At 33.4% G+C, this 12,329-nt stretch overlaps 2 protein-coding genes and 1 long non-coding RNA gene across 6 annotated transcripts; 1 reads left to right on the top strand and 2 right to left on the bottom strand.

Moving 5' to 3' along the window:
* LOC108480618 (proton pump-interactor 1-like) lies at positions 1–4,055 on the bottom strand. Of its 4 annotated transcripts, none has more exons than XM_053030731.1 (7): positions 2,789–3,163; positions 2,261–2,446; positions 1,984–2,163; positions 1,677–1,871; positions 1,235–1,333; positions 656–1,145; positions 1–568 (listed from the first exon to the last, which is right to left on the bottom strand). In XM_053030731.1, exons 1-7 carry the CDS (start codon positions 3,161–3,163, stop codon positions 243–245), a joined length of 1,851 nt encoding a protein of 616 aa, XP_052886691.1. In that variant the 3' UTR covers positions 1–242. The 4 variants fall into 4 exon arrangements, with proteins under 4 accessions (XP_052886691.1, XP_052886685.1, XP_052886684.1 ...); XM_053030725.1 differs by adding an exon at positions 3,757–4,055 and having other exon boundaries at positions 498–1,145; positions 2,789–3,153; XM_053030724.1 differs by adding an exon at positions 3,798–4,055 and having other exon boundaries at positions 498–1,145; positions 2,789–3,153.
* Positions 4,056–7,452: 3,397 nt separating this feature from the next.
* LOC108480855 (beta-glucuronosyltransferase GlcAT14B-like) lies at positions 7,453–11,127 on the top strand. Its single transcript, XM_017783977.2, has 5 exons — positions 7,453–7,545; positions 7,632–8,291; positions 8,378–8,453; positions 8,533–8,648; positions 10,413–11,127. The coding sequence occupies exons 2-5, from the start codon at positions 7,727–7,729 to the stop codon at positions 10,910–10,912; spliced, it is 1,257 nt and encodes a 418-aa protein (XP_017639466.1). The 5' UTR covers positions 7,453–7,545; positions 7,632–7,726; the 3' UTR covers positions 10,913–11,127.
* LOC128295354 (uncharacterized) lies at positions 11,027–12,267 on the bottom strand. Its single transcript, XR_008285743.1, has 2 exons — positions 11,685–12,267; positions 11,027–11,367 (listed from the first exon to the last, which is right to left on the bottom strand). It is a non-coding gene; the product is annotated as an uncharacterized LOC128295354 (long non-coding RNA).
* Positions 12,268–12,329: the final 62 nt, after the last annotated feature.

Raw genomic sequence — 12,329 nt, 5'->3', positions numbered from 1 at the left:
TTGAAATGCATGAAGGATTCTCATGACATTCTCAAATTGATGGAAGTCAAAATTTTTAAAATACAACCAATTAAACCAGAATTGCTTAGTTTTGGCCTCAGTAAGCATTGCAACTGAACAACCAGCAACATTATGACATTTTTAGTCCATCCTCAATGGATGCAAAGAACTTTTGCAGCTATGGACCTAGCTATCAGCATGTTGTTCAACCAAAACTCTCAGTTCCATTCAAGTTAACTTCTTCAGACAAGATAATAGTAACCTACTGCTAGAAGTATCAGCACCACTAGTGCAGCAGGTGCGGCCCATGTCCAGTAGTTGGTTGACTTCTTACGTCTCAGGATGGCTCTTGGAAGCACCTCAGGTCCTTTAGTTCGATTTCTGTACCGAATAGCATTCCCCTTTTGTGCTTTATCCTTCACTGAAACAGGAGCAGGAACAGGTGCTTCAGCACTAGCATCAACCTTCTCTGATTCTGAAGCTTCAGCCATGGGTTCAGTTGGTTCCTCGGGATTTATAGCAGTCGTAGATGCTGCTGCTTTCTTCTTTGCTTTCTTCTCACGCTCCTGAAAGGAAAAAAACATCAAAAGAATTTCAGTTTTAACCCGCACCACTTATAAAGAAGCAAAACAAGAGAAGAAGCAAATAATTTCCTTGAGCTTCTTTTCAGCTTCCTTTTGAGCTCTTATAGCTGCTTTGGCAGCTGCTTTTTCAGCCTGCTTCTTCTTCCTTTCTAAAGCTTGCTTTGCTTTTGCAATTTCCTCTTCTCTCTTCATTTCTTTCTGTTTTGCAGCATCAACTTCCTTGTTTGAAGATCCAGAGATCTTGTCTGCTACAACATTCTCTGGAGAGGATTTTGACTCCATTGCTTTGGTCTCAGCATCTTTCTGGCCCTTTTTCAGGTGTTTAGTACCTGGTTGAGGAGAGGATTTGGCTTCTTCCTTTGGTTGTTTCGCACCAGGTTTTGGAAGTGCTTCAGTTCCCGTATGTACTGTTATCTCTGGTAGAACTAATGGCTTCTCATCAGGATTCCTTATCCGACCATCCCTGCTTAATAGTCGAGTGTCCAGGGATTTCAGAATTCTTCTCTCATAATCATCCCTGAAGGCTTTATTACCATTCCAGAGATCCATAAACTTCTCAACCTAAAAGCAGCATAGAAGATAAGAGACCAGCCAAATACGAAGCACATGAGATACTCTAACTGTAACATTAATCAGCAGTCTCAACAAACCTCAACATTTGCAAGCTCCTCAAGAGCTTTTATATCTTTCTTGGCAGCAACAATTTTAGCCTTGTTTATGAGTGAACGGCTCTGGTAGAAGTAAGCATTCTGAAATATTGAAAAATAATAGTAATTAAAACGAGTTCTTGGTGATAGCTCAGACAATGAAGTTTGAAAGTTGACTATAATGTGTCATTTAATGAAAAGCATAATGGCAAAACCACATAAAAGTTTAACTCAACAGATGGTTTTACTCCAACAATGTCAATCTCCCATGAAGATAAGACCACAAAAGCTTTTAAAAATGATTCCATCTTTATATGAAGATTATCAATATGAAGATGTATATATGTAGTGATAGCAGCTCTTCATGTATAAATGAAAGTTTGAATATGGTCATGTGTGCATATGAAACAGAACTCTTAAAGTTTGAAGCAAAGAAAAGACATACTTCCTCATCATGTTGTTTCCTCAGTTCCAGAATTGTTTGATAAGCTTTGTCTCTCTTCTGGGTTATAGCTTTCAGCTCCTCCTGTAAAGACTCAAGTTTCTTTTCGATTGCAGTCAATTTTTCTTTAATTTGTTTTTTCTTGGACTGGACTGCAAACTGCTCCTTCCTTACTCCACTCAAATCAACACCCATAAGCTACAATAAAACAAAATATAGAAAGTTTATTAGTGTAATGCACTGATGGTCTCAATTAATACAGGTGGGAAGTAGGGAATTTTCGAAATGTGCAAAACAAAAAGTTTCTTACTTTAACCTGATCTTGAATGACTTCCTTCCGACCCATCGAATCCTGAATCTTTGCTCTCATTGCTGCATTAGTGATAACTGCTTCCCTGGTCCCCTCTAGTCGTTTGATTTCTTTAAGGAGTTGCTTCTCCTCAGCCAATGGGATACTTTCATGCTGAATGCGATATTGCAAGCAATGGATCTGTAGTTTCACCAATTCCCATGAAGTGACTAAAAGCAAAGGATTAACCGCAGCAAAAACCAATTGACAAATCTCAAAGCAGTTATGAGTAACATACAACATCGTTGAGCTCTTCCTCAGATGAACACATACTGCCACGACCGGTATAGCTATTAGTGCGAAGCTTGCCTAAGGCCTGCTGCAGTGGTTCTATTTCCTTTTTTTTCTCGTCTAAAATCTCCTTATATTGTTCAAAATCAACATTCAGGGCTCTCACTTGAGCAAGTAACTCAGCACGATCTGACTGCAGTAACATAAAGGTAATGCTTTAAAATGTGGCAAATACAACAATAAGGAATCGTTATGTATAATGGTTACTACATGCTCAAGAGCATAAATTTCCAACATTCATCAATTGCATCCAGGTTTAATGTCTCTGCATGCAATCTATCACTATAAGCACACCCGATTGCACTCAAAACAAAGTTTTAAAGATTCGTCACAACATTAATGTCATCTAATCTGTAGGAACCAATTGAAAGCAAAACAGGATATGGTCATATGGCACATAAATATCTTATAAAAGTATGAAATGGAATTGCTCATAAGCTACGTATCCAATCAAAATTAATAGCTTTCCACTCACCCTCTTAGCTTTCAACTCATCAGTGATCTTGAACCTAGTTTTACTCCACTTTTGTAACTCTTTATCAGCCTCGTCGATTTTGGCTTTGATCCTGGGATCTTCGTAAAGGCGATATCTGACAAAATAAAAAGAGTGGACTTGCTTAGCTGCAGGCCACTCGTCAACTGCATCCGTCGGGAAGTTGTCATTGGATGCATTATTCCCGTCTCCCTTACTCGGCTCCTCGCTGCGGGGAATGACTGGAATGGTCTCATTATGAACTGGATCCTTGTCCAGTTTCCCATTTTCCTTATCAAGCAAAAATGATTGGTCTACTTCAGCTACTTTGTCAACAGATACTTGTGCCATGTTTGATCCCACAATCTCTACACCCATTAATCACAAAAATGATATAAGCCTAACAAAATCCAAAAACAGAGTTTACAAATACCACAGTATATAACCAAAATATGAAATAACATTTCCTTTATGAAATTAAAACAAAAAAGATCACCACAAAGCAATTTGCTTTGCTAGCTTTTTTGTCATTTGGATTAAAAGCATACCTATCCAAAGCCTTTTCTTTAGCTAGTTTTTTATTAATCAAATCAAAAGAAAGTTCTCAAACATAAGAATTTCAAACAAAATATTCAGAATTTTCGTACATTATACATGAGATATCCTTGCAACAGCCAACATCAAATTAAATAAATTGAACAACAATACATGGTTTGATCTAATATAATAAAACAAAAAATATGATGACAAAATCCAGATGAAAAAAACTAAATAAAAAGAAGCCAATCAAATCAATGAAAACATAAAATATAACATAAGATCAAGCCACTATCCATAAACAAACAAAAAAAAAAACTAACTAACATGCAGAACATTATGAAACTGAAATAAAAAAGTTAAAAAAAAGACCATAATTTTAAATCGTGAATGAAAAAGAAAATTCAACAGATAAAATGAAAACAAAAACCCACAAAGAAAAACATTAGAAATGATCCAAAAATTATATGATTACCCTTTTAGGGAGATTATTAGGAGAGGAGAAAACCCTTTTACAAGAGAAAAAAAGGGTCAAAAAAAATAGAGAGCTTTTTCTTTTTGGCGAAAGAAAGAGATATATATCAGCCTCTCTCTCTTTGGATTTCTCTTCTTCTTTACCAGAAAGAGGCAACCGGTTTTAGCTTTATATATTCATGCTTTGTATCAAGGGAGAGAATTTGAAGGAAAAAAATATTAGATTTTTTCTAGTGATAAAAAAGATTATTATTTTATTCAGTTCTAAAAAAACAGTGGACTAACGTTTTTCATGTCGCGGTTGGCAGTTATAAAAGGATTTTTTGTTTGTTTTTGCTGTTTTTGGAGTTATTAACTTCAGATATCCTTTTCTTTTATTCATTACATATTTTTATATAATATTAAGAGTAAGAGATACAGTAACTCGATTCGAATTTATACCATACCAGTATTTATTGTTTTATTCAAATTAAAATTTTTCAATGGTTTTTTAATTACACACTCATCATGTGAGTACACATAATGATTTTTTAATTACACACTCATCATGGAAATTAAATATGTAGTTTAATTAATTAGCTTGTAATTTATTTATATTATAATAATTTGATTCTATACTTAATAATTACTTAAGACTCACAATTTAGAAAAAATTCATTCAACATTAACTCATTTGGGATGATAATAAAGAGTGCAAATTCAAATATTTTAATTACTATTTACGGGCAGGTAACGTCCTTTTCGCAATTGCAATTGAAAAATTGTAATTTAATCTCCTTAAAATTATTAAATTATAAATTTATGTATGGTAAATTTATATTTTAACACCTTAAAAATGAAAAAGAATTATATTTAATTTTCTTAAAAATGATGAAATTATAAACTAATACATTATAAAATTATATATTAACATCTCAAACATTTATAATTCAATTTTAACCTTAAAAGTTTTCTAAATTTACTGGTTTACGGTGAATTTGAATACGTATGTTTATTATTTTGATTTTGATTTCTCTTCTCTTTTTTTTGTATATTTATACTTACTAAGTGAAGATATTTAACATATCCGACGGATAATTGAACTAATTCGAGTTTATATTTAAATGGTACTATTTGAATTTAATGTAAATGATAAATAGATTCAAATTTAAAATTTATTTGACAATTAAAATTTACTAGTATATATGAAAATTATAAATTTAAAATACAAATATATGTAATATGATACACTATTTTATTTTCATTAGGGGTGATACAAAAGCTTAGACCTCGTTTTTATATGTTATAAAAAAGTTTAAAAAAATAATGCATATAGTTTAATATTTTTAAGATGATTTAAAATTTTTAAGAAAATATATTTTAAAAATAAAATATTTAATATGGTATAATTTTAAAAAATATTATTTAATATACAGCACACAAGATTGAAAGTCATCATGTATTTTATTTGTTTATTAAATATTAATTAAGGACATGATTTTCTTAACTTAAAAATTAACTTAATTTCCTAAAAAAACTAACTTAATTAAACCACATAATTATTTAATTTAAAATATTATATTTGCTAAAATATAATAAAATATAATTTTTAAAAACCATGAAAAGAAAAAGTACAAAAGAATGAAATAAATTCAAAGCAGTGGGATAACAAAAAGTGAATGATAGCTCAGTCCCTATCTCTTGTCCTCTTATCCAAAAGCTTTTTATTTTATTACTAGGATTTGCCTTCAAAACGTGCGCTCATTTCATGAATTCAAAAACCGCCATCCACGTCGAGGCTTTGTGAAATGGAAAATACAAAATTGCCCTTATGTTTTTGGAATTAATGGATAAGTTTGAATGGACCATGCATTGCGTTTAACTTTTTTTTATCTCACACTAGAATATTATTACAGTCAAGGGCGAAGCCAGGGGGGTTAGCATGGGCCCCGACTCCCTTAAAATATAAAATTACTCTTTTGTCTCTTAAAATTTTTTAAAATTTTAAATTAGTAAAGTTAAAATTGTACTTTAGCTCTCTCTAAAATTATAAAAATTTGATTTAATCATTTACAAATTATAAAGATATAAACTATAAAAAATTAAAATTTTATCCGCCCCCAAAATTTTGTTTCGGCTTCTTACGATTACAAGATTCAATCTTACTATCGCTACTATTTTTATACTAATTGCAAGTAAACGCATCGCCCATCCAAATCTGCCCTAAATTCGAGATTTTTTTTTATATTTATTATATATGATTAAGTTTTTTGAGATAATATCACATTTGTCACTAATAGTTTCATAAAATTGTCTAATATTTAAATTTTTATTAATCATATATTTATTTATTTGTTTTCTAATTTAGTTTTTCACATAGTGTTATATTATTTATGTATGTTATATTATTCATGTAGACTTTTTATTAAGAAAAATTTTCTATATGTCTAATTTTCATAGGCTAGTTTAACAATTTATTAATATTAATAGTGTTTGCTCTAAGTACTATAATAAAACATATATTCATAGTTTATGTACCATATTAGATAATTTATACAAGTACAAGTATCATAATAAAACACATATTTATAATTTATGTACCATATTGAACATTTTATAAAAATACATATACCAAACATCACATTATTTATTCTTTTCTTTTAATTTTACTAGTAGGGTTAAAAAGTTATGCTACTAATCATATATATTTAAAGTAACATATTTATATATAGAAATTTTAATGCTAACATAGTTACATATTTGACATTTTCACATTCTCATTGGATATATATTTAAGCCTTCAATAGATTGGAATCATTAATGGAAATTTTTGTAATTAGCCATGCAATGGCTTAATTTGATTAGAGTTAAATGGAGTCAATTAATGTTGATAACTTAAAATTAAAGTACTAATATTTGGTAATTTAATTGTGGGTGAAATTTTCACATTGCGATTGTATTCCATATATTTAAAGAATTATTAATTTTTCGCAGTGCTGGTAAGAGATGTTGTGGGACGAACATTAGAAGGTGCAGTATCAAGCAGACAAAATTTTAGGCAATTTATGATGTCTTTATACTAACTTGGAATGTGAAATGAGATAGTATCGTTGTTGACACAGATTGTGCTCAAACTCTTACGGTAATTTTAGATAAATCTCGTGCCAAATCGAATAAGGATTTAGTGATAAGAATACAATAGCTTTATATAAGAGTTTGGCAAATGACTTTACAGAATGTTCTAAAATAAGTTAACATTATAACTCATACTTTAGCTGATGTACTACAAAAGTTCCATATGGTTCAATATGGTTTAAGGAGATCTCGACAGAAATTATTGAGCAATTTTAGATAGATGAGCTATCAGATTGTAATAAAAGTGCTTAATCCTTAGGATTAACATTTCTATTTCATTACCAAAAAGAAAATAAAAAACAATTGTTTATTTTTTGAGTTAAAATCGACCTGCTATTTTAATTATCTAAAAAAATCAGCATATTTTTCTAATTTACCCGGGTTTTGCTTATATTTCCATTGTGATTTAATAATTTTTTGGTCATATATTGTAATAAATTGGAAATAAATATCCTTGTTGATTATTTTTCTTTCATAAAACAGATGCTGATATAATTGCTATATTTAACTAATTGTTTAATTTTTGTTAATAAATCTTTAACTAATTGTTTATTTTTGTCATTTTGCATTATAATGTTTTACAATTTTGTATTCTGGGAAAATGGAATGAAGAAAAGCAAAATATAAAGCAGAGGGTAAGTATTTTCGGAAAAAGAATATTAATGGGTTTTCTTTTTTAATGAAAGATATGAATGATTTGTTTTTTTTTTTTTTTTTTTAGGTTTCATTTCCTATTTTCTGTAGTTGGGTGATGAAGACAGTTTTGTTTTGAAGATTTATTATTTATTGGGAGGGATATTATGATAAGATTTGGCAATGATGTTAATGATCATGGAGAAGAAATGGATATTTCCTTTTGTGATTACTTCCATTGTATGCATCTTTTTCCTTGTTTCCTCCTTCAACATGGGGCTTGTTTCTTCAGTTCATAATATCAATTCAATCTTCTCCATTTTCCCAATGGGTCAAAGAAAGCCAGGCTATGTTGAATCCAAGATCGAGTCCGGTTCCCCACTGCCACCGTCCGGTCCGCCGATACCCCGATTCGCTTATTTGATATCGGGATCAAAGGGTGATCTTGAAAAGCTTTGGAGAGTTCTCCATGCACTGTATCATCCAAGGAATCAATATGTGGTTCATTTGGACCTTGAGTCCCCTGCGGAAGAAAGATTGACATTGGCTTCAAGGACTAAAAACAATACAATGTTCTCCAAAGTGGGGAATGTTTATATGATCACCAAGGCCAACATGGTTACTTATAGAGGTCCAACAATGGTGGCTAATACCCTCCATGCTTGTGCCATTCTTCTCAAGAGAAATAAAGATTGGGATTGGTTTATCAATCTCAGTGCATCGGATTATCCTCTTGTGACTCAAGATGGTTAGCCTCAATATCATATGGCTTTTATTTCAGTCATTTAGATTCTTTACCAAACTGCTGTTTGGATCAATTTGTGTATTATGCAGATCTTCTTTACGCATTTTCGGCGTTAAACCGGGACCTTAATTTCATCGAACACACAAGCGACCTTGGCTGGAAACTGTAAGTTCTTTCTTTCCCTCGCTACCGAAAAACTTTGTGAATGTCGAATTCCGACATTTTCTGCCTGTGATTGTTTCAGGGACAAAAGAGCAATGCCTTTGATTATAGATCCGGGACTCTATCTGTCAACCAAGACTGAAGTAGTTTGGGCTTCACAGAAAAGAAAATTACCTACAGCATTTAAATTGTTTACTGGTTAGCATTCTTTCATTCACCTGACAGAATATGAGGATAGCAGTCGCATATATGTATGTGTATATTTGTTTGGTGGTGTGAAGCAGATATGGATGGACTGCATGTTACAGTCCTGCAGACAAATAGTTTATCTCATATGTTAGAAACTGTTGGGGATTTGTGGAGGAGGAGCAGAGGAAGAAATACAGGACAGAACAAGGCAGTATTTTTACTTGCTCACAAATGTGCAGCAAGGGAGCTATGGCTTCAGCTCATTTTGCTCACTCATTCAACTAGAAAAACAATACATTTATAGCTTAAAACTATCACCAAATACTACCTACTACCACTAAGTAGCCTAGTAAATTGATAAACATAACTTGCACACATGGTAAAGCTGATTTATCAATCTATCAGCACCTAATTACACCAAACATGTTACCAACTTAGTTCAAATCAAACTAAGCAACAAAACATTACCTGAAAGTAACAAAACAGCAGCATATGCTCCAGGTGCAACATGCAAGGCTTGGGCAGCTTCCCCTGCTTCTTGGTCTGCATGGAAGCCAACTTCAACACTCCTCATTGGCTTTTCATGCTGCAAATACCAATCATTCATCAAGTTTTTTTTTTTTTTTAACTTGGCAGTCCTTAGATGCTTTGTTTCAAGCTGAACTTGCTCAAGCAATACATTTTCAACCTTGGCCTCATTTTCAACCAAATCTTGACTCACACAATTTGACCATACCAGTCTTTTGTGGCAAAGATTTGTTCATCAAATGGAGTATTCTCCTCCTTCACAGCCTTGGTTGGTATCACCATTCAAACACATCCTGCCTGGTTTTCCCTTGCTAATTACAGTCCTGCTTCTTCTTGCTTCCACATGTTGCTGAGCTCGCACCTTTGACAGATTCGCATCTTTGCATACTGTCTTCAGCAGGTGTCTTCAACAGGCTCACAACTATTGGTGAGCTTGCACTTTTGATAAGCTCACAGCTCTCACTTCTAGCTAAGCTTGCAGCTTTGACATCTTGCTGAGCTTGCAGCTTGCACATTGGAAAGCTCACATTCTTTCCTTGAAACTCCTCCTTCAGCTTATTCAAGCTTGTTTGGGAGTCTTTAAGGTTGAGCTGATGTTGTCTTCTCTTCAAGCGATCCTTGATGACATGCTTTGACAACTTCTTTCTTTTAACAAGCAGCGGAAGCAAAAATCAATGGCCCTTAAAACTAAGGCTCATGATACCAATTGTTGGGGATTTTTGGAGGAGGAGCAGAGAAAGAAATACAGGACAGAACAAGACAGTATTTTTACTTGCTGACAAATGTGCAGCAAGGGAGCTATGGCTTCAGCTCCTTTTGCTTACTCATTTTGCTCACTCATTCAACTAGAAAACAATACATTTATAGCTAAAAACTATCACCAAATACTACCTACTACCACTAAGTAGCCTAGTAAATTGATGAACATAACTTGCACACATGGTAAAGCTGATTTATCAATCTATCAGCACCTAATTACATCAAACATGTTACCAATTTAGTTCAAATCAAACTAAGCAACAAAACATTAGCTGAAAGTAACAAAACAGCAGCATATGCTCCAGCTGCAACATGCAAGGCTTGGGCAGCTTCCCCTGCTTGTTGGTCTGCATGGAAGCCAACTTCAACAGAAACTGAAACTTAGAAGTGTAGTTTCCACATCCATGGTGATGGTAAATTTTTTTTTTGGCATTTACAAATATGGTGGTTAAGTGTTCTTAAAACATCCTTGTTTTTTGGTTGCAGGTTCAGCATGGACAGTTTTGTCGCGTCCATTTATCGAGTTCATTATTATGGGATGGGATAATCTACCCAGAACTCTTCTCATGTACTACACAAACTTCATCTCCTCCCCTGAAGGTTACTTTCAGACGGTTGTATGCAATGTTCCGGAATTCGCCAAGACTGTTGTCAATCATGATATGCATTTTATTAAATGGGACAATCCTCCAAAACAGCATCCTCATATCCTTTCCCTTAACGAACTGGGCAAGATGATTATGAGCAACGCTGCATTCGCTCGCAAGTTCAACCAAGATGATCCTGTGTTGGATAAGATCGATGCCGATTTGCTTGGCCGTGTTAACGTAAGCTTCACACCAGGTGCTTGGTGCTCTGGGAAACTGAAATGTTCAGAGGTTGGGGACATTAACAATATCAAGCCAGGGCCGGGAGCTCGAAGGCTTCGTCATCTCTTAGATAGGTTAGCTATGAAAGCTTATCTTGGCCAAGATCAATGTAGATAAGTTTCATGATGGGGAAGTTCAATTAGACAAGACATAGCTGTGAAACTTGGTACTCAATTTTGACACCCCAACCCCCCCCCCCCCAACAAGAAAAAAAGAAAAAAATATATGTACTTATCTCAAAATTGCTATTCTTTATTGTTCACAAGCTTGGGAAACTCTTGATGTTAAAATTTCTTCTGGTTATGAATAGATCCTAAGACTACATTTTTCAACTGGATTTCTGTTTCCTTCTTTAGAATTTATTAATTACATCATGTGAATCGAAGTTGATCCACTGTTATTTCCATAGAATATACATCATATATTTGTATTACAAACATACATTATAACCGAATCTTAAGTTTACCTGCATTGTTCAGCGTTGGCATCAGGTGCTGGCATGGCTCGAGACTCTTTTGTTGCTCTCCTGTCGAAATCAAGTCTCCGACCTTTGGTTCCTGCAAGCTCCTTGTCTGCCAATACAGAAGAAAGGTAGAGGAGTAGCAATATGGAACGTCTTCTAAGCACTGAAGATTTCAGGCCATTATAACAGCAGTGGCGAACATCTCAAAAGAAGATAATAATAGCTCATACGGTAAAAACAAAGACCAAGTTAACAGCAGTCTATTTATAGGCTAAACACCGGAGAGATCAAAGTATTTTCTTTACAAGAAAGAAATTCTCCTTCAGAAGCATGGGATTTTCCACATAGCTGAAATATCTCGAAATTTTTTAAAAAGATAAATAAATAAAGAAGATTAAATGTCTTTATTAATTATAGAATATTCACCTTCTAGCTTCCTGATCCCTTATTTTTGCATCAAACACTTGGGTTGGAGGATACTTGAGCAAGCTTGAAGGAAGACAGGGGAGTGGATTTGTGGTAAAGAACTAAAAAACACAAAGAAAAACAAGTCGAGGAAACTAGATAATAATAGATAAAACATTACTACAGATAAGTATCCACCAACTTTAGAAATTTGCATAGATATTCTAAAGAATGTTTTCCAGATTAAACTTTCTGAAGTCATAATGACTTAGGTGACATAGTAATAAAGCACATAGCAGAGGGTTGAACACAAGCTAGGTGATGACACAAACCAGGAGTTTTGGCACTCAAGGTCCACATGTAAATTCAGGCACAAATTTTTTCATAGGCTAACCCTTAGCCTTGTTAGCCGTGTCCCCTGCTCAATAAAATTTTCATTAAACAGCTTGTTATTCATTCAGTTCCACAGTAACCAGCAAATGAATCCAAACTTGGTTTCCAGTTACTATCATCTGTCATATAGAGCGAGGGGTACATCATATTAGAGACTATCCAGTCCTGAATGTTGCTATGAATGCATTCATCCCAACTTGTAGGTTTAATAATGTTGCTCCATATTGACAGCGCAGGGAAACATTTTCTCAATATGTGATCTGTATCTTCGTA

The sequence above is a fragment of the Gossypium arboreum genome, chromosome 1, assembly GCF_025698485.1.
Source record: "Gossypium arboreum isolate Shixiya-1 chromosome 1, ASM2569848v2, whole genome shotgun sequence".
Lineage (NCBI taxonomy): Eukaryota > Viridiplantae > Streptophyta > Magnoliopsida > Malvales > Malvaceae > Gossypium > Gossypium arboreum.
This window is presented reverse-complemented; position numbering and strand designations above follow the sequence as displayed.

Bases quoted from the DNA above. Each gene is read 5' to 3' on its own strand.
- LOC108480855 (XM_017783977.2), top strand. From the start codon at position 7,727: ATGATGTTAATGATCATGGAGAAGAAATGGATATTTCCTTTTGTGATT. The intron at 8,292-8,377 runs GTTAGCCTCAAT...TGTATTATGCAG, and splicing joins TCCTCTTGTGACTCAAGATG to ATCTTCTTTACGCATTTTCG. The intron at 8,454-8,532 runs GTAAGTTCTTTC...TGATTGTTTCAG, and splicing joins AGCGACCTTGGCTGGAAACT to GGACAAAAGAGCAATGCCTT.
- LOC108480618 (XM_053030731.1), bottom strand. From the start codon at position 3,163: ATGGGTGTAGAGATTGTGGGATCAAACATGGCACAAGTATCTGTTGAC. The intron at 2,164-2,260 runs GTATGTTACTCA...GTGAAACTACAG, and splicing joins AGGAAGAGCTCAACGATGTT to ATCCATTGCTTGCAATATCG. The intron at 1,872-1,983 runs GTAAGAAACTTT...GTTTTATTGTAG, and splicing joins TCATTCAAGATCAGGTTAAA to CTTATGGGTGTTGATTTGAG.